At 41.7% G+C, this 22,869-nt stretch overlaps 1 protein-coding gene across 1 annotated transcript in view; it reads right to left on the bottom strand.

The window, feature by feature from the left end:
- Positions 1–22,869, bottom strand: part of TALDO1 (transaldolase 1) — a gene marked incomplete in the record, with an annotated part of 238,994 nt that overhangs the window by 203,825 nt on the left and 12,300 nt on the right. Inside the window, 3 exon segments of the mRNA XM_044059431.1 lie at positions 13,405–13,536; positions 16,855–16,962; positions 22,524–22,647. Coding sequence (XP_043915366.1) covers positions 13,405–13,536; positions 16,855–16,962; positions 22,524–22,647 — 364 coding nt within the window.

Below are 22,869 nucleotides of genomic sequence, written 5' to 3'. Positions count from 1 at the left end.
AAGAGGGACGAGAGAGCGCAAGAGGGACCGAGAGAGCGCAAGAGGGACCGAGAGAGCGCAAGAGGACCGAGAGAGCGCAAGAGGGACCGAGAGAGAGCGCAAGAGGGACCGAGAGAGAGCGCAAGAGGGACCGAGAGAGAGCGCAAGAGGGACCGAGAGAGCGCAAGAGGGATCGAGAGAGCGCAAGAGGGATCGAGAGAGCGCAAGAGGGATCGAGAGAGCGCAAGAGGGATCGAGAGAGCGCAAGAGGGATCGAGAAAACACGAGAGCGCGACACACATGTATATACATGTTGGCTTATGCAGCAGAATTTCGTGTGGCATGTTTTGCTAAACTTACCTTTCAAATAACCCAAGTCAGCAGGAGTTCATACACTGGTACTGTATCAGATGGGTTGACCGAAACAGTTGTACTAGACATCATCAACATATATACACACTCAATTCACAAACCTGTAGAAACATGCTATGCTCATCTATAGATACACGGGTACTTGTCTACACAGATTTTGCATATACATGTGACATACAGATACATGTGACATGCACACAACAAAGTACATACTGCTGTACTAGGAAATCTGAACTCCGGTCTAACAGCATGTAATATGCATTGTAAAGTGTCAAGATCCTAAACAGAAAATTACACTCCTTACCCTAGAATACACAGATATATGCAGAGTTCTGGCTCAAGGAAATTGAGAGCTCCTCCGTGCAACGTTTCAGTGCCTTCCATATGTTCAGATCCCACTGCACTGGAAGGCACTAAAGGAGCAGTTTAAGCAGGATGACCTGGTCTAACTTACATTAAGTAAACCCCATATCACATAGCCAAATACAGGACCCTGACACCCTTGACTCATGACACCTATCCAGTACAGAAGCCACAAGCATTCAGAGAAGCACTAGTCTTTGAGGACTTAAACTACCCCTCCATTAATTAACAGACTTTCGCATCTCCAGCCATGTATGTGGAGAGATTCCCCAACTTTGTAAATATAAACTCACTGGACCAGCTAGTTCACTAATCTATTACCAATGTGGGGAAAGCTCTGTTTCCATCAGTTAACACCCTCCTTAGTTAAATCAGCCCATAAATTACCCATTCACCCGAAGCTCATGGTACAACTTCTTAGCAAGGGTATGGTATCCAAGTCTAGAAAGGCAAGAAGTCCAATAAACACCATCCGTCATGAATATGTAATTCCCAATTCAGCATGTACCTGTCCAAACACCTAATACAAGCTACCCACAGTCTCACCAAGAAAATCAAAGTACTAAATAAAGCTATTCAAACCACAGAAACCTGTCCATCTTCAGTGCCCTACATGCCAGTTAGATTCCCTGCCTTGTATAAAGCTTCTGACTCAAAGGTGTAGAAGATCTGCAAGGATTAGGTCCAACAGTGTCAGAAACACCAAAGTCTAGAGCCCTCAACTGGTACTGTAACGTAACATGCTGGTGGGAGAGATGTGGTATTCAGAGACATTTCTCCGGAACTGCTTTCCTCTCAATGACTAATACGGCTTCCTTTACTCAAGTGCAATCTGGATACACAGGCCGCAAACTATACTCACTCCAGTTTGGCACTCTCGTCCTACATGGGCCAGAGAACATGTAAATATCCGTTTCAGGGTTGTGATTTTTCACACTTACTACACAAATAGTTCCTGCATGACAAAGGATCTCAACAGGAGTTGTAAAGACTTCTGCAAAATTTGGGTGCCGTGGTACTACACAGCCAAGGTGAGAAACTCCTGGGAATACATGTCCTAAACATGTGCTGTGTTGCTCAGCTTAATCCCCTTCATGCCACTTCATCCTACAACCTGTGTAGTTCTTGGACCAGTTTTCATCTTCAACTGACAACTCTGTCCTGCAGTTAGCACAGACAGCCACCCATGTTGCTCATCTAGTCATGTGTTTTAATACCCCACCAGTCCCTTGTTATACCCTGGCTTTCATCCATTACCAAGGGCCAAGGAGATACAGTATTTGTTTAAACTATCCAATACTTGAACAGTTTTTTACAGTCAATAACTGGGATACATTTGCGCATACCAAATTCATCCAAGATGGCAAAACCCACACTAGTGCTCTCAACCCAGCAGGACCAAGTGGGAAATATTTAACATTTTGAACATCTGTTTACCAGGAAAGTCCAACTGGGACAGAGCTCATTTTCAGTGAAGGCCCAGGGAAAAACACTCCTGATGCATGTCTTTGGAATGTCAGAGGAAACCGGAGCGCCCAAAAGAAACCCATACAAATGCAAGGACATACAGGGAGAGAATCCTGACTGCCTCAGACAACCCAAGTTCAGTGACTCAACCTGCAAGAACTGGAGGAGTATGATGGGAACCACCAATGGCTTGCCCTCTGGGTAAAGGAGTGCCTGCTTGCCACACAGGTGACACCTAGGGGAAGCAGTAGTTATTACACCTCACAGAACCTACTAAGCATGCTGTCCAAGTACACTGGGCTCAAAGGATGAATTTAGTGTGCAAATATGTGTTTCTTCGTGGAAGATAACAGCTGAGCTGCTCAGGGAGTAGGGGGTGCTCACACTGGGAAATATTAGGCCAACCCACTGGATCAGCATGACAGCCTGCTCCACCAGACTTACTGCGGGATTAAAGATAGGATTTCTAAGCAGGAATTAAAGATGGTATTTCCAAGCATGAACCAATGAACCACAGAGCTCTCAGCCTGGCTCTTGTTCACCTAAAATGAAACAGCCATCTGGGTCTAGGTACAGCCACCACTGGGAGGGGTCAAGCAGTGAGCAAAAAATACATTACACCAATGTTTCACTGTACACAATCACCCAAACTACATCCAATGTACTGATTCCTTCAAAAACAGAAGCCCCACCCAGTCCTTGAGCCTATAGCCTATTCTCTACCCTTCAGTTATCCAGCTTACATTCCTCCTATTTTAATCCTACTATTCATAAGCATCTGCAGTGACATTTAATGCACTAACATTCATTTTAACTGAACAGTTTAAATTTACTTTTGTAAATTACAGTATTTACTGCAACATTCACTGATTGGGGCCAAGGTAAACATCACGGGATAATGCCAAGTACAGTTGTGTAACATTGCATAGCTGCTCAAGTTAAAACTATGGAATCAATGCAACAGGCACTCCAAATGCAGGATTATCAATGCCTAAAGAACCAAGACAGACTACCCATGTCTCAGACTATACACGTAGCATTTATATGCTTCAGGATAATGAGAAATGACAGTCTAAAAATGAATTTTTGTTGCATACAAGATTTCTTAAAGAAGCATTATTTCAGGGCACTACAGATAGACACTTGCAAGGTTCTGGTCAACAAATCTTGCATCCCAACTTTGTTCAGCTTACCAAAAGTCCGCAAGTACTTTAGCTGCCCCCATTGTCCAATTTTGGCAGCAAACTCAAACTCATCCCCAAGCAGTTTGTTGCCCGTATCCTAAAGGAGTCAGTTAAACCAGTTACTCACATACATAGGACTCCTGGGATGTGTTCAGACATCCATTTCAGTAATGAGGTGGGAGTAGAGACTAGGATGACTTTTGGAAAGATGGTACCCACCTGATTTTTTGGAGAAACACTACCTAAAGTTACCTGACAGGAAAGAAATACATTCCATTGCTTTTTCAAGGCAGCCATGAAGCAGAGGCCAATACTACATCCACATTTAACACACCAACATGTAATTTTGCACATTCTTTGGTAGTTATATAGTGGTTGTGTGAAACAAACAGAGGATATTATAAGGAATTGGAGTATTTTCAAAACGGATTAATCCATTTACACATTAGGCATAACCCCCTCTTTTGTTTACAAAATGGATAGAAATCTAACATACGCATTTGCGTTGGTGCTCAGATAAGAGGAATAAAAGGTACAAGCAAGTGTGGTGCATGCCATCAATGTGGTTACATTTTGGAAAAAAACTGAATTTCCCACTGGAAATCCACCCATTTTAGCCTTGGGGACAGTAATTGTACCACAAAGGGTATAGTGTACATTGCTATATGTCAAAAATGCTTATTACACAGGGAAAACAGTCGATTTCATAAAAGAATTTTACAATCACTTTTATGCAATAAAAGAAACGATGCCTTGTGTAGGCATGCTCAGATGTGCGAAAGTTTTGTAAAATTTCTTTGGCACTATTGAAGTTGTACAAATTGACAGATTGGGTTCCTGGAAAACAAAACTAGAAATGAATTACTATGGCAACTAAGATATACTGCTGCTAATGATGAAGGTTTCAATAGCGCTGGTTTTAAAACTCAAAGCTGCACAACTATGATTTTACTTGGACTTGCTTTTAATGTTGTTGTGTCTTTCGGCTTTTCCCGGTTAGGGGTCGCCACAGTGGAACTCCTGTCTGCTAATGATTGGTAGTTGACTTGTGTGCCGAGTTACCAGCCCTGATGCACAACCTTCAACGAAGGTATGCCCATTCCCGCATGTCAGCATGCAGAAGACGCTCTAGCAGAGAATCGAACTGGACAGCATCTTACTGTGAGGCGACAACGCTACCGCAGCACCACCTTGGGACTTCTTACTTTTAATCATATGGATAATTTGTTTCCAACACATTCACTTTTATCATTTATCATATCACAGGATGTTTACAATGTACATTTCTTAAATTTTAATATTTAATGACTGCGATGTTGAGTTTCATATTTGAGGTAATTTCGCTTTAATTTAAAAAGCAAATCAATTAAAAATTAAACTGAGTTTACCATGCGACTCATTTATTCAATGGAGGATAGCTTGTATTATAGCGGTTCTGATCAGGTCCAATATGTACAAGGACAAAAGCGCTTAACCTTTTTATTTTATGCTTTGTAAATAAAAGTTCTAGTACTATGGTTCAATTTCTAATCATCTGGCTTTACACAGCACTGCTGGACTCCTCTGGTAGTTCAGCACTACGCGAGCCCTGTTCTGTTCATAAGCTTCTACACTGTGCCTGCATGGTCACACTGGTTTGTTCGTTCATGCCTCAGACATGCTGTATGGCTAACGTCCTCTAAAGTTAACAAGTACCTCAAGTCGGGCATTGCACAGCCCTATTACACAACAAACCATTACAAATATGCAGCTATAAAAGCTGAATAGTACAAATTACTAGGACACCAAAAAAATGTTAAATGAAATCTATTTTCACCTGTAACCATCACTGGGAGAACCTAGGCCAAGAGGCCTATGTTAAGGCCATTACTACATGTACTTGCTGCGGTATTTCTCTGGTTTTAACATGATGCACACCCACCATAAGAAGTTGGTGCCTTCATGCAATTTTAGTATATTCTAGCCATCCTGCTCCTGGGATAGCATCCATACAACCATCTCTTCAACATCTCCCTCTTCAGTCATCCTCTATCCAGAAATACTTCCAGCTCATTCTTCTTATGACTTTGCACCACCTGTTTGAATCTTCTAGGTAGCAACCATCTTCAGAATGGCTTCATATATTTGTAAACATTTGTTGACCGGTAACATCCAACTAGTACAGAACCTATTTTCAGCAAAGGCCCAGGGAGAAGCGCTCCAGGCACATCTTTGGTGTGTGGGATGAGAGAGTACCTGGAGAAAACCCACAAGAACACAGGGACGACGGCACCCCAGTCAAGAAGCCAACCGGAGAACCTCTTGCTGTGAGGCAACATTGACCACTGCACTGCCCAATATAGTTATCAAATCAACACTACCATTTCCTCAGATCAAAAACATCCATGGAGACTATTTCAGTATTCTCAAAAACTCATACAAAAAATGGTTTAGACTTTTTTCTGTTTACGTTCCAGCATCCATATAGAACCATGTTCACTTTCCTTCATCTAAAAATCACATGGCAAGGGATGAATACATTGCACAATTCCTTTACTAGCACCATATGTTATTTTGGAGAAATGTAAAAGACCACTATAGTGGTACAACTATGAAGGCTCCATTTTTTACACCCACTGCAGTCTATCACAGGGTCAGGGTTGTTAGCATTGTGGCAGGTGACTACTGCAGGACTGTGTACAAGTACATATAGAGGAATAAACAGCTGTATGCGGTTACTGCAAGATGGTTTTGGTTCCTGTGGGGTGGGGAGTATCCCTGACAGAATGTTCACTCATCTTTGCAGGTGTCCATGCTGGGGAAGATCAGAGTTAACAGGCTTTTGTTCAGTGCAGCTCCAGTCTCTGAACCACTCATCACTGTAGTGCTCTTACAACTTAACAGCCAAGCACCAGCAGTGCTACAGCAATACTGTCTGAATATTCTCAAAGTGATTTTAATTATGCTCCACAAACACAGGCCTCACCTCCACAGACTACTTTTTGCCTGCTGCCATAAATATCTGCTTTTTCATAGGTGAAACATTCAATTTGGACTGAACTTTGGTTTCCATACTTAATATCAATTTCTGGTAGTGGTAAATGCTTCACCTGTGCCAAGTCTAGTGTCTTTCATAACCCCAGCCAGATGTGCCATCTGACTTTTTACGTATCCCACCACATTTTGTTCTGCACCTTCCCAGCCTCTACACTAAACTCCATTTCTTCTTGCCTCATCTTCCACTGGAGTTTATTGTACAAGTTTCTTTCCAGTTTCTCCTGCCGTATGTTAGATCATGCATGGACATCTGTTTGACTAGTTTTGTGAATTTTACTTGGTCATTAAGATGCTCAACAGCAGTCCCCCTCAGTCATGCCACAAGACAGTTATTTTTTTACAAGCTTAGTTCAAGATGTCCAAACCCTACCAGTGGAGAGCAGTAGATCATGGCTGTCTCAAAACTCAACATTCACCTTCATCCCATCTCCAGCAGGAAATCCATTTGTCCTACAGATGTTGGACCTTTATTCAGATTCACAGTAGTGAGGCATACCGTTTTAACTTCTCTACAAGCAGCCCAACTTAAAGGAGCACCCATGTATCCTCATGTATACCAAATGGTTAATGCCACACGGAAAGGTTTGCAGTGAACCAAGATGCCAGGAACAAGCACATTTACAGGCATTTCAGAACAAATACTGCTTTGCATGGACAATCAAAAACACAACCCATGAAGCAGAGGTGTGCACAATCATTCCATAACATAGCCATTTATAAAGTATACCTGTGTGTGCCTCCTTACATACCTACTTGCAGTATGTAGACAAGTCATATAAGTTCTTGCCAAAAGTTACAGACCACAACTCTCTCCATCTGACTAGATCCTTTGGAAGAGAAAAGACTGCAAGGGAAAATAAATGGTTTATGAACACACTGGGCATACAAATCGCAACTTAGGTATAGATATCTACAGTTGAGCAATGCAATAGTGGAGGTGCACATACACAGCCAAGTGCAGTCCAACAGCGCCATAACTATGCAGGGACTGTGGCAGACCTGTTACATGCGAGCCTCACTTTCTGCCATATGATACTGCTAAGGGGACTTCCTCCTGCCGAGACAATACTGTGCAAGTTTCCTCACCTAAATGTCAATGCATGACCATACAAAAGTGCATACTACCAGCATCCCAAATGGAGGCAACTGCCCGTACAAAGACCAAAACACTGTAGGATGACCGACATTGATCAGATGCAGTGTGACCCATGTTATGTTTAACATTGGTTACATCACTATGATCCAAAAATTCTGAACAGTATAAACTGGCATACACAGGAGCAAAGCTCCCCCACCATCCATGCAGAGAGCTTCAATATTGCATACCTTTCTTAAAAGATCAAAAGGAGTCATTTTACAGTCAGAAACAGAAGATATCTGGTACTCAAGGGATTGGTCTTCATGCTACCAAGTGCACAAAGCTCATGATGGCAGAAAAAAAGCCAAGGCTTCAAGTGAAAAGAAAAACTTCAGGCAAGTAAGAACGGTTTTCTGTATAGATAAGGTGGAGAGATAAGCAAGAACTGCTTTCCACATACACAAGGTGGAGAAGCAGGGTGGACATGGCTGCCTAGCACAACCAATGCTTCAATCCAACTTACAGGCCAAACACATTGTACATTTAGGCTACAAATGTCCAAACACTGCTGTCACACACTTAATAAAATGGATACTCTATCGTACAAACACTCATAGCATTTCACAAACTCCACCCACAGCAGAACACATCTCTCAAACAGGTTCTGGCAGAACAGGTTAGCTTTTCCAAGAACCCTAAAATTATCACCTATCCATACTCCTGTAATATTTTCAAAATTACCCTTGTCTATGAAACCCACTTACTCTCCACTACAGTTACTTCTTCCCAACTCACTGCTAGCTTGCCAGGTATACAGGGGGTGCCAGTTATACAAAAAATTCCAACAATCTTCACACAGTAAATGCCATTTGTTTCACTTTCCACGTGTTGTGAATGCTCTGCCTGTGGCTACAGTGCTGTGAATGACATTTAATGACTAACTTGTTAAAGTTATCCCCTGTATGCTGCAAATACGTGGAACCCAAATTAATATACATAGTTCTCCAAGTACAAGAATGGCAAATTAAAAATTAGAATACCTTGCTAATAAAAAGCTACAGGCAAGCCTAATGGAACCCTCATCCCCAGAAAGGCTTTCCTATACAGACTGACACCCAGACAGCCCCTTCTCCATAAGCTGGAGAATGGGCATTAAAAATATAAACATTATTCTAAACCTTTACCCATGCAGTAAGACTCAGTATGAATGATTATTTTTTATTTTTATTTTAAATTTGTTGACCGGGCTAGTCCAACTGGATATATGTCCATTTTCAGTAGAGGCTCGGGGAGAAAAGCTCCGCTTTTAAACTAGATAAAATCAAGACAATACAAAAGAAACACAAAACAAAAAAGGATACATGCAATATGTAAAGTAAAATAAAAATTTCTCCATCAGCTTAGGTTATATAGAAACTAAAAATAAACAGATTGCGAGTAGTAGGTTAAGGTAGAATGCAGTATTAAGACCAAGAGAAAGGGATAGATCATTCAATATTAGTATAAAGAGTAAGAATGTGTCTTTAAAAATGCTATAAAAAGGTTATGAAAGGTGAATAAAAAGGTAATGTAAGGTGTAAAACTTAGCAGATTAGCAGTCAAGTAATGTGCACATCAGGGTACCTTACAAAGAGGTTTACCACCACAAGAGAGCCCCACTTATGCCTGAATGTTTGCTGTGCAGGATGTCATACTGTGCTTTTAAATACTACTTCAGGTGCTATTACGAGGTTTAAAATACAGATATCCAGAGTAAGACTGTTCTCTCTATGATTGCTAGATGAGGGTATGAATACATTTAAAGCCCAGTAGACAGCTTCTACAAAGCCATGCCGCAGCATTGAAACATTCCAAATGTTTTCATAAAAACCAGGCAGCCAGTCTTTTGCACTTAGCCTTCAAATGAATTTACTTGTCCCAGATAATGCTGAATGGGATTTACAACCGTATAACTCATGTCTGGGTTACCAGTGAAGTACACTGAAGTTTGCAGCAATCCGTACAACTGGCAAGCAGACTGCAGTGCGCCTTCCTAGAATCACTAATGTCAGCCTTGAGCCAAAGCAGACGCTGGGGTTCACAGTAAAACCATGGCTGCTTCCTTTGTCAACATTCGTCTGTTTCCTCCTTCCAAAGGATCTCTCTCTACACCCCACTGCTGCTAATCCAATTTTCTTGCTCCATCTTACTGTACCAGTTTAAAGAATCTCAAGACAGTTCGTCCACTTCCACAGGACAATGCTGATGTACATGCCTCACAGTACATTACTGTCTAGAGCACTTAAGATCTGTACAGAATGACCACTTAGCGACTCAAGATAGCTCAGGAAACTCCTTAATCACCTCCCCTCCCAAGGATGTACTGTGGTATTAGAGCACACCACTCTATGCAGCTCACAGAGACTTCAGAAGAATGCTCAGACACCTGTGTGCACAGAACATGGGGTCAGTTAAATACCCATCCTTAAAAATCCATTTTACAAACCGCTGCAAGTCACTTCCATGCAGCTTTATGTATTTTGTAAGAAATGCATGCAGACACCTCCATTTCAGCTGTACAACATTACTGTCCTCTAGTAGTGTAACAGATACCTTAAAATTGTTCCATAATACCAGAACCAAATCACTTCACCATGGTAGATTCCACAGCTCTGAAACCAGTGATACTGGTATCCTTACCCAGCCGTTCTACATTCAGACATGCACGATCTTGTACAACAAAGCAGGAAAAAATACTCCTCTGCAGGATGCAACCAATGCAAGCAGACTGACTTCCTAAATAAGCCACAAGAGGCGGCACATGCAACAGCAATGGCAATCTTGCAACAGATTCTGTTAAACTGCACTAGTACTAGTCTCTACTGCTAGTAAATATTAAAACTTGTGCCAGGGACTCAAGTCTGATAATGGCACCTCTTACAGACCACACCACAAAACAGTCCAAATAATGACGACTATTCACCCTAAGACAAGAGCCATCTCCCTATTACAGGCCTGGGAATGAAACTAGATGTTTTTAGCACTGGGACACATTTTCAAATCACTAAAAAGTGCGCACTGCAGGCAGATAAGGAGTTTGAGAAAACAAAGCCATAAAAGAATCTTAACCGTCTAGGGAGCTTTATACATCTCATTGGAATTGCCTAGAGCACCCCTCATTAACAGTTAAATCAATGGACAAATCTAATTCAACCATGTTAGCACAGCTTCACTTGCAAGACAACTATCGGACACATGAGATACTGGCTCCCTGTAATCTAGCCAGAAACAGTATTAGCCCATCCAGTCCCATCAAAATAGCATTAGTCCCCAAGAAGCAAGTAGAGTAACTAGTTGTCAAAGCACATACTGCACCTCCAGCCTGGTGGGACAATTTCTTGAGATGTGATTAAGCTGCCTTTTCTTCTGTCAAGTACAACTATGAGCACAGTTGACTAGAAGGCTCAGAGCAAGGCCTGTCTAGCCTGCTGGCACTTGGATTTGATACCAACTCATTCACACATACCAAGAGATAAAAAGCTTTTAACCAGAGTAGAGAGCCAAATGGTCTTTGGTGCAACCACATCATTTCTCAGGTTTCAACTAAATGCAATTTAGAAGGATCATCAAGATACTAACCTGCTTGGGTAGAAGAATCCAATATTCTAGACAGTTCGGTATATTAGCCTTGTAGTTTCTTTTGTGGTTTAGTACTTCTAGGACTTCACACTCATTTGGTCCGAATCAAAAGCCCCAGGTATTGAGCGAATCCTGAACAAGGTACTCAGCAAACTCTCCATTCTGACTGGAGATGACTGCAAGCTCTGATAAAGCAGTATGCCAAGTCGGCACCAAAACTGTAGAGCTAGCATTCGGTAGGTTACAATCTTGGTTACTTAGTGCGGTGGAATGATTACTGGGTGCACAGGTTGGGCTGACAAGTGTCAGAAGAGTGCACTATATTATACAGTGGAAAGGAGAGCCTTGGATAAGGAAAGAAGTGACGTGTGACAATTCTAGGAGCAGAACTTAAATTTGCCTTTGTTTAAAAGGCAAGCCCTACTGGAAATAGCCAAAACCTCTTCAGTGCAGGCTTGGGAAGAAAAGTTCAGATGTTTTACAAAGACAACACTGTCATTTGTAAAAAGTATACATGTATTTACAGAACACACATCTCTCCATACACAAGGTGACCTAAGTCAGCTGTAGTGTAGATTTTTTTTTCCCTCTCCACGCTACACCAAATGGAAAAAATAATCACGAAATATAAATCATGCAATATAAATCATGCATTTTTGTTAAATAGGACAGTACTCTCGATATATTTAGGGGGTATTCAGAGCCCCAGTCATTACAGAAGGCGATTAAGTGTTATGGTTTTATTTGACATGTCCAGGAGAGTTTCAGTGGAGACAACAGAATATAGGAAAGGAAACTGGTAGCAGAATAAGGGAACAATTTGAAGCAGTGATGCCTTTTAGTTGAGATGATCACTGCTTAAACTGTATTAGTTGGAAGGTGGCAAGTAATATTAGGACAGTAACAAGATTGTAGGCAAAAAGAGTGAGGAATGCATGTTAGAGGTAACAGCAGGGGTAAAGGTAGAACCAGGGTGAATGAAGTGTGGAACAGAGATATGCTAGTAGAGTTGAAGAGCTGTGGAGGTAGATGGGAGCAGTGCGTGGAGTTCAGGAAGAGCTGTGCAAGAGTGAGGGACACTGGGAGAGAGGGGGTGGAGAGCACCTGGGGCTGGGTGTAGGTCTGATAAGTTGCAGGCAATGTAGGGAGCTAACTTGGAGACACAAGTCTAAAGTAAGGTACATGGAAATTAAAGCTGGCTTGTGAGAACGCATGAGAAGGTCAATTTATCCATCACACTGCAGTTGGTTTTGAAAGAGCTTGGCTCTTGGATTGGTTTCAGTGTTACAATATATGGCTCCAGATTTGGCAGTATTAGCTGAAAACTGCACACCTTGCTGACAGTAAGATGCGGTTTCTAAAATCGAAAGCCATCTGGCACGTAGAACAGAATGTTTAGGGATGGACAATGCTGGGGGCCAAGTTTGGGCGTGCTGCTATGAGCTGGGGGCCAAGTTTGGGCGCGCTGCTATGAGCTGGGGGCCAAGTTTGGGCGCGCTGCTATGAGCTGGGGGCCACGTTTGGGCGCGCTGCTATGAGCTGGGGGCCACGTTTGGGCGCGCTGCTATGAGCTGGGGCCACGTTTGGGCGCGCTGCTATGAGCTGGGGGCCACGTTTGGGCGCGCTGCTATGAGCTGGGGGCCACGTTTGGGCACGCTGCTATTCAGAGGGAGGTATGTGGTGATCAGGGATGTGTCTGGCATAAGTAGGCGAGGACCTTGAAAAGGTTAGCAGTACTGCAGCACTTATGGTATAAGAGAGTCTACAAAAGATGTGTTGTAATCTTGGGCTCCCAGGAAGGACTTAATACTCCAACTCACTCCAAGCTCATGTGAGACTGGTCTTTAGGTCAGAAGCTTACTATGACCACAACATTTACCATGAGCAGCAGTATAAACACAGAAAGGACCCCCCCATTTGTTGCTGGCACTTGAACTCCTGCAACACACATTTTATGCATACAACACAGTAAATCTCCCAGATGCCTTTATTCTTACATGGCAAGGGGGCTGTACAAAAGCCTATGAAAAAAAATGGGCTACAGAGTTGCATCTAGTAGGAAAATGTAAGAGGAAACAGGAAACATTTGGGAGATGCTGCTCATTTTAGAAGCAGATGTAAAGACTGGACACCACCAGCTGGGACTTAAAAATCTGCATATGGTTCTGCTGTGGACACAAGTCCAGACATACCTTGACCAGGCTCAACCCATCAAGTGTATGACTTAGCAATGCTAAACACTTCACAGATGTAAAATTCCAAACAAATATAAACTACAGCTTTTTTTTACTTTAAGGTGATTCTTACTTTCCCGCCTGTATTCCTTCCCAGGTTGAGGACAGCTTGATAAGGATTCGCTCTTTGTCAATCCCGGCTTCTTTGTACAGTTTGATGAGCTGCTGTGCCTTCTGAATCATCTGTTCTTTGTCATAGGATAATCTGAAACGAGCCATGAAAAGCGTATTTTTAAATTACACAGAAATCCACAGGTATTAACTGGTGTACTGCATTACAGAACAGTACCCACTCACCATGCCATAACATGGGATATAGGCTTAAAGATTAGCTGCACAAGACCTACCTCAAGCTGTTAAAACACCTATCCACTCCCATAGTGTACTTGGAAATACCTGGTTCAAAACCAAACATTCAGAAAGTAAAGATGGTGGAATACCTCAAATCTAATGTTCTCACAGATCGTGTTTTTATAGTCAAGTACCCTAACTGACCTTGTATGGCTCTGGCTGCTGGAACAAGAAAGGAGCTTATCAGCTTAGTGTGTAAGATTTCTTTGACAAGTAGCCCCCAAGGAAAACAACCTGCAAGTTACATTGAAATTATAAATACAAAGGTGTTAAACTGATGGATCAGGTAGCACTCAGACACAGAAAAGATGATTTGAAGGCCATGGACATAACGTCCTTTCCAAAGGGTACATTACATTTTGCCATATTAATGGAAAACTAAATGGCTACATGAAAAAAATGGTTCTGTACCCTTCAGCAAGGGTAATGAAGGTCAAATCTTTGCTCCCTGAGCTGCATGTGGACACCCACAAAGTAAAAAGCCACCTTGACTGAAGTACAAACAAATTGACAGGACTGCAACTATTACAGCTGCTACACTGTCTGAACTGATGCCAGCTTAGTGGCCTAAAGAATGACAGCAATTCTATTACAATGGTATCCAAACACATGAAGATCGACAACCATGCAGGAGGTATTGCACATAAAAATGTGAAAGGTGAGACTTGGGCAACATTGCAATGCATATAGTCGATGAAGTGCAAAATGCCTTAGCCCAACAGTATCCCATCTTTGGCAACTTCAGTTTGTCAAGGTTGCCAAGAACAAAGGCTACAAGCAGACCAAGAATATGAATGGCAGATTACTTGGCAGAAGTTCAAAGACTTTTCCAGCAGAAGGTTATGGCAGAAATCCGCAATTTTCACAACTTTCCAACACCAGATAAACAAGCAAATCCTCTCAAATGAGTTCTCTATTCCTACAGACCTCAGTGACAAACTACTCACCCCCAAACTGGACTTACTGCAATTATGTTGACTTAATCTGAGTTACTGAAAAAAGTTTGCATCTCCAACCCCCACTCCAATCACAGCTATGAAGCAAGACATGAGAACTTAAGTCACCACAGCACTCCAAGATTTTATTTCTACAATAAGTTAGAATTATAAAACTGTACCAGACTATGGGAGGGAGAAGTAATTGAGATATTAAGGTTGCAAACAAAGTTATGTCTATTCTCACATGCCAGTTTTAAGACTCTATACAGTAGTAATCTAGAAAACTTACAGAACTGTGGTTACATATGACCTGCAGTTTTTACAGTAGTTTAACATCCCTTGCTCCAGGTTTGAGATTCCTAAAAAACAAAAAGGTCTCCCCTTTTTGACCTACAAGGTCAATTAGGGGGTAAAACAGTACATTTGACAAATTATGCTAAAGTCCATATCTCATCATTTGAAATATTTTTGAAGTGCAGTTTTAAGAACAGTACCCTGCTGGTCACCACAGTTAAAACCTATAGTTATCCCCAATACAGTATGTGGTAGTATTTGTTTTAAAGCCATTGGCGACACCCGACATTGTGAAATTTATTGAAATCACAACCAGCAAATTAGACAGGTAACTTTACTCTACTACAGCTCACTGATGTTAACTTGGTCAGAGGGAACTTCTACACACACACACAACACACACACAACACACAATACACACAACACAACACACACACAACACCACACACACACAATACACACACATACACACAACACACACACACACACAACACACACATACACAACACACACACACACACACACACACACACACACACACACAACCTAGCCAAACACACACACACACACACACACACACACACACACACACACACACACACACACACACACACACACACACACACACACACACACACACACACACACACACACACACACACACACACACAACACACATATAACACACACACACACACACACACACACACACACACACACACACACACACACACACACACACACACACACACAAAACCAGGCCAACACCCTGCCCACACACACACACACACACACACACACACACACACACACACACACACACACACACACACACACACACACACACACACACACACACACACACACACACACACACACACACACACAACACACACACACACACAACACACATCATCCACCTGGCAGTACAGGCCAGCTATGAGCACCTAAAAGGTAATTTACCAAAGTACAGGAGTGTCTTACAGAAATAGTACAATGCCCATCATGGGAAACTTAATTTGGGCAGAGGTTCAGTAACAATGTAGTCCTTGCTCTCATTTTACAGTCGAGGAATGTGATGGCCAGCGAAACCTGTGTGGCAGTGTCAGATTTGAAAAAATGTTAGGCTGAGAAGAGCTGAAAAACAAATGCAGAGGACCCTTGCTCTGAACTACACAGCTCTGGGAGACCATCCTGAAGCAGCTCTTTTTGGCATCTCCAAAGTATCAAACCACCTTACAGACTGGCTATACATCTGTGGAAATTTGTTTGCCAGAGAAACCAGTTTAGCCAAGACTGTGGAAATCTGCCACTGAAGTAACCATTTAGCAAAGACTGATCACAGAACAAGTCAGCATAAAACACAATCTTCTTGAAGAAACAATCCTAACACTTTAAAAGCAACTGAGCAAATGTTAAGAATATGTAAAGGACGTTAAGTGAAACCTCCATCGTCCAAGCATGAACTTTCTTGGCAGGAATTGAGTATTTCTGTCAACAGTGCATTATGGGTATGGGGATAGCAGTCAAAGTTGACAAGTAATTCTAATGCCTGGGGCAACAAGCTTGTCTGTTTATACTGCCAGCTCTAAGGGTAGTGATTTACAGTCCTATGGTTGGCTCACATCTGAAAAGCAAACCACTATTTACAAATATCAATTCAGCTGAAGCAATAACCTTTTCAGAAACTGTGGTTTAAAATCATGCATTAAAGCAAAGCTTTCAATAAGGAATTCAGAAAAATAGCAGTCATTCAAATGGACATAACTACCATCTTGAAAACAAGGTACCCCCCCCCCCACTCACACGAAACACCAAATACAAAGCAAGCTTTAATCACTTGCTGTTTTAAAAATTCTCATTTGAAGTAGAGATCTTTCATGGCTGACTTTTTTAAATGGTAGAGAATAGAGAACTGACCAAGTAAAATGGAAACTTACCTTGCATCAACTTCTGTAGACACTCTGCCAGGAATCTTCTTCAGAATTTCCACTCCAAAGTTTACAAAGAGTTTATCAATAGCATTAGTTGTCTGTTCTTGCTCAGATCTAAAAATAAGGAAACAAATTAAAATGGAACAGCCCCCTAAGATACACACATTTAAATAAAGTTGCCTCCTGTGCCTGCAGTACACACTGCAGTTGAACCATCTTTGCGGAATTACATCTGCTTAAACCCACATTGCAACAGTTAATCATTCCAGACAGCATGACACGTGATCAACTATACGACCACAAAAGAGCTTCCAATTTTTTTTAAATATTGACATCACAACAGTTGTAGCACTACCATTTCTGTTTCAGCATAAAATATTTCAAAGGTTTTCAAAGACTGAAAAAAAAAAAACTTTAACAGCAGGTGTTTCCTTATTAAAAAAGACCAAGGGCCATGCTATGGCAGGACAAGATCACATCTGGCTAGCACAGCTAGGATGATGTGGACAAAGTTATTCAGAAACAAATCGCAGCTCTAGTAAAGAATGATCATAGAAATTTAAATGGATGGCAACTGGGAAATAACCACACCAAGATCTACTCAACCCATTCTAAAATACTCAAAGACCTATCTAATGCACGTCTCTATTACAAAGCAGTGAGGGGGATTGATCTTAAGAGTCATGACCTGGGCTAGCTGGCAAGGCAATACAATGGCAATGTAATGAATAAAATACATGCAGAGGACCACATTTTGAGCCAAAAGTAAATCAAAGCAGTTTAAACTTGTCAAAACACCACATGTAACATATCTGCATTCACCTTAACTTCCAAATAAAACCCTGCCCCACACAGCATTTAATTTTCCTAACTGTGCTTATTATTTCCAAATAGTTTTATTAAACTGCTGGGATACAGTCCTTAAATAGGTTATCCACAAGCCAATACCTGAACCTTTACCTAACTCATCTACTTTAGATCAACTGCTGCCAGAGACATGTCTACCTTTGGGAAGACTGTTACCCCTGAAAACTACCACATTAATGCACCCTAAGAGCAGACCCAGTGGTCAGGAATTTGGGAGCACAGACAGCAATCTGATCTTTGACTGCCATGTGGTATGCCTACAGTAAAACATTTTATGTTTAGCAACTTATAAGAAAGAGTATGCCATCCAAGTACAAGGATGAGTTCTTTCACTATACTCTGCCCTCATCATGCCATTGATAATGCCTCCTTTGGCATGTACTTAGGAAAGGCATATGCAACTAAGTGTCCAGAAGTTCCTTACAAAACTACAGGGCATAAACATAAGCATGTCAAACGAGGACTACTTCAAAGTAGTATCACTGTATCGCCCCCTACATACTGCTGAGAGATTTGTCTGGCCTACAAAGCATCCTATGAACTTAAACTTAGGTTTGTGCATGTACAACAGGTCCATTAGACTATCAGAATTATCTGACTTAGGGACCTATACCTCTTGTGGAACATAGCTAGGACATGCTGGAGGGGCAGGTATGCACATTACTATCCCTCTGGGACAGGCCTCCCATCCATGTGAAACAGAGTTCAATAACTCAGTTCAACAGCAACTTGAACCACTGCACAGGAATCTGAATTTACCCCTGCTCTGGTAAATATGGCTCTAGGGAGTCTAAATGCATGACCACCCATGCCCAAGCCTACATATACCCCTCAAAACTCCATATTAAACAATGTAACTACCTAGGACTTTGACAACTGGATGGTTACTCATCAATTCACCTTGATATGAAAGGCATTTGCTCCTTGAAAAAGGATGCAAGCTCTAAGGGGGGGACGCACTGGCAAGGTGTAAACTGCCACAAGACTCCTGTGTGTTGAAGTTCCTATGAGAATTGACAGGCAGTAGGCCAAAGAAATAACCATGTTCCCCCCAGGCCTCTGCTGAAAGTGGGCAAATTTGACCCAATTGGATTTTCCCAACAAACAAAAAGTCAAACAAACAAGACACAATGCAACCCCATAACAAAGGTCTTTGTATTTATTTACACTTGCAGTCCAATATGGTGGCAGGCCTATTCAGTGATGCTTGGTCCAACACCTGGCACCTGGATAGATAAGTTTGGGTGGCCTTCTCACAACACCCAGACAGGTGTAGGAAATTCTACCAATATTGCAGGAATTTTGGTAAGGAGACAGGATTCCAGGAGCCAGGGAATCTCCTACACAGTGCATGAAAGTTCAAGTCACAGGAATTGAAGGACATGTTGGAGATGGGGGATAAATCAGGAATCCAGTCCCTTAAATCTACAAACTTAACCTTTCCTTCAGCAAAGAAAATGCTTAAAAGTAGCTGCAGGATCCTCAATCTACTGACCTTCAGCAAGTGTTACTGGCAGATTTCCCAAAATAGTGAGCCACAGAGGTCAACATTTCATTCCCCATTTAGTACATAAGGTAGTAAGATTTTTTTTTTAAAGAATGCCACAACCATCCAAAGGCTTGAAGATTGCATCCTAACAGGATAAGACTATCGTGTCCTTAGTGTACATCATGGTCTTCCAAATAATTCAGTCCTCAGCATAACATGTGCAGGATATCCGGGAAGTTTTAGTCAGATTACAGATGTCAAGCTAGATTTTCGCAGTAGCAGAGGGGATGGTGGAAAAAGATTAGGCCAGAACCAAAATGAGGTTAAAGATGTCACCCCACTAGGAAAATAGCTCCCTTGTATAGTACAGTAGGATCTCCCTTTAAACCTTACCAGGAAAAGACTACAAAAGGTTGGACACCAGCATAGGAGCAAGCATTTCAAAAGCCCAAGTAGGTGCTTTAGTGGACCTCCTGTATTGGCCAGTACTGATTACAACTGAGAATTACTTAGATGCATCTAACTACAGGGTGGGGTCTGAAATTAACCTGGTTTCCTCAGATGGAGAAGAGCATCATACTTTTATTTCAGCCATCAATTTCAACCCTGGGGAAAAAGCTTATGCAGTCAAAGACACGGATAATCTGGGCACTGCATAATCTATAACCTTACTTGCATGGAAGTAGTTTGTGGTTATATAAAACCATTTAAACAGTTACACAGAACAAGTGAACAGAATGGGAAGCTTTGTAAGCTTAACCTTTCAACCCTACAACATGGCTATCCATCATGGTGGTACCATTGATAGTAATGGACTATCGACAAGGGGTATAGGATAACGTTCTAAGACTGCAAGCTTGTGTTAAACATTTGAAGATATATCACCATAAAAAACTCACATGACGTTGGGGGGGGGGGGGCTGATAAGGCACTTTTTGTAAAACAGAGCACATGCGCTCATTACAGACCTGACATCTTGTACAATGGTAAGCAGCACTGGAATGTAATGGCAAGAAGAACTTTAAGACCAAACTAAGATTCAAGAAACCAGCACAGGTCAAGGAGTATTGTGCTGGGAGCAGTGCTAGCCATTTTAGGACCTGCTGTGAAGGGACACTTAGCTGGAAAAGAACTTTAACTATACAACTGCAAAAAAAAGGAAAAAATATGCATATCTTACTGGCCTGTGGAATTATTCTACGAAAGCCAGTTATTTATCTTAAGGTAGTTTAATGTCTTGACTCCTTGTTACAATATATCAGTTTACTGCATTTTAATTTTCCTTGGGTGCCAGCCTACACAAGTTTTACTCTAGGTTCACTATTTTACAATTAACTAGTTAGATTTTAAGCTCTTGTGGTTGGTAAGTGTATTTCTGCACTGTACAGCGGAGAAGAAAACCTGTGGGGCACATGCCTTCAAGACTATGCCAGCCAAACTACCAGAGAAAGACTGGAGAAATAACAGCAGTTGGGTAAATTAGCAGTACTTACAAAAAAAAAAAAAGCAAACTTCACAGCGTTGAAGCAAATTTAATAAAAAACGTATAAAACAAAGCTTTCGGACCCAAGTCCTTCAGTGATGGCAGTGAAGGATGTCTTGTTTGAAAGCTTTGTCTTGTACTTTTTAGGAGTGGAGGATGGAGACCCACAACCAGGACAGCAGTACATGGAAGACCAGAGGTACTAAGGTTGCACTTTGTGGATCAGTGAAATAGACGGATGTACCCAGCTGTTATCACCTCACCTTTCACACTGGGCAACAGTGGTACTAGTACCCCACATTTCGTGGGATGGTAGCAAGGTCTCCTTCACAGTGAGAATATTCAAATCTCCAGAAAGACCAGGAGGACAAATCTTTCCTTCTGATAGACTTTTCAGCCAACACTGCACAATAAACTCGCCACAGAATAAGATGTCAGTGACCGCCCCAAACAAATGCCTCGCAAGAAGCATGACAGTCACAGAAAAGAATCCCTTGAAGTGTATCCTGAACACAATGGTCAGGCATCCGGCTCATTTTTTGGCTGGGGTAATTCCAGAGTATATCCTTCCACCAGATTAGAAAACAGATAAGTACACATTCATAGCTATACAACCCACAGACCAAAGGATTACAGGAAATCACACAAAATCACAGCAAAAGCAGATACTACTGTCCCTTAAAAAGCATGTCACCGACTTTACTCATGTTTCAGCATGAGCACGGAGAAGGTTTCCCAACTAGTGAAAAAAAGTCCCAATGACTGTATAGCATCTGTAAAATGATACTGGACCCTGAATTGTCAACTTGATGGTGGCATGCCAAACCTAATTTTTATAACTTTCACAAGACGAAGAGTCCTGCTGTTTGCTCAATCTAACCAGAAGTTCTGCTGGCAGACTAAATTCCATCGAGTGGCACAGATAGAGAATGCACCCTGGTGCAACAGGCTCAGCTGTGACCCACTGTTAAACGAGGAAACAGGGACATCAATTAAGAAACTGAGCCATAAGTGGGTTAACCGTTCTGAAGCTTTCATAATCTAGGAGAGCTCCTGCAATGTGCAAGACAACACCCCCCCCCCCAATTCTACTGAAGGAACATGCGACAAGTGGGTGGTCATCATACATGAGCATCAACCTGCCTTAACTATTGCAATGCTAACCTGCCTTAACTATTGCAATGCTTTCTGTGGAGTCTTGTGTGGCCAACTACTGTAGCTGCTATACAATTACTTAACAGGCACTCTCTTCAGAGCATCTACCTTACATGTTCTGAAACTAGACAATCTTGTAGTCTGGTCTGGCTATCCAATTCAACCACTGGCTGTGATTGCTCTTTCCAGTCAGTGAGATTTCAATAAAGTTCAAATTTTTGTATGCACCATTCTTAGCCTCACCAGTCTTATTTGCTGTGTTCTGTGTCAAGACCCTCCAAGAGGATAGGTCATGGCTGCCTAAAACAGGTAGGCTATACTAACTGCAGTGGTGTACTTTTGGGAGAACACAAGAATGCATGCAGTATCAACTGATTCCTCTGTAGGGTAGCTCCTATTTAAAAGTATTTTGAAACCATGCAAAACATCTGAAGAGGTGACTATTTACAAGCATCTGTAAGAAACTATGCACAACTAAACAAGACTAACCACTTCCATGCACCATGAGTACAAAGAATATTTCATCCATTAGATACGGAAGGGGAAAGACAACTTAGCCAGTATCATTTGCTGTGCTATATTAGTTTATACCACATGGGAAACATAACTAAAACATGCAAGGAACTGATGTTAGATTCATTTCACTCTTATGACATAGCGCTACAGAACATTTCACTTTACCCGCCAAGTTTCTTTCCATACTCGATAGCATCTTCCACCAGGGTCTGATAGGCAGGCATCTGGGCAGCAGCCAGGATTAGCGATGGATTTGTAGTTGCATCCTGTGGTTTATATTTCTCAATGGCTGAAATGACAATTATATTGGTAGGTTATAACATCTAGTCACCTTAAGATATGAATAAAAACACTTGAGGCAAAGCGATGGCATCAAAAGTATAACTACAGGAAAGGAGCAAGACACCAGTCTGTGAATTAAACTGTATGCAAAAACACCACGGAATTTCATTTAACTCTGGGGACCTGGTATAAGAGCTGGTTGAATTGAATTGCCAAGTCTAATACTTAA

This window comes from Protopterus annectens, chromosome 17.part0 (genome assembly GCF_019279795.1).
Source record: "Protopterus annectens isolate FY-2018-M chromosome 17.part0, PAN1.0, whole genome shotgun sequence".
In the NCBI taxonomy this organism is placed as follows: Eukaryota; Metazoa; Chordata; order Ceratodontiformes; family Protopteridae; genus Protopterus; species Protopterus annectens.
This window is presented reverse-complemented; position numbering and strand designations above follow the sequence as displayed.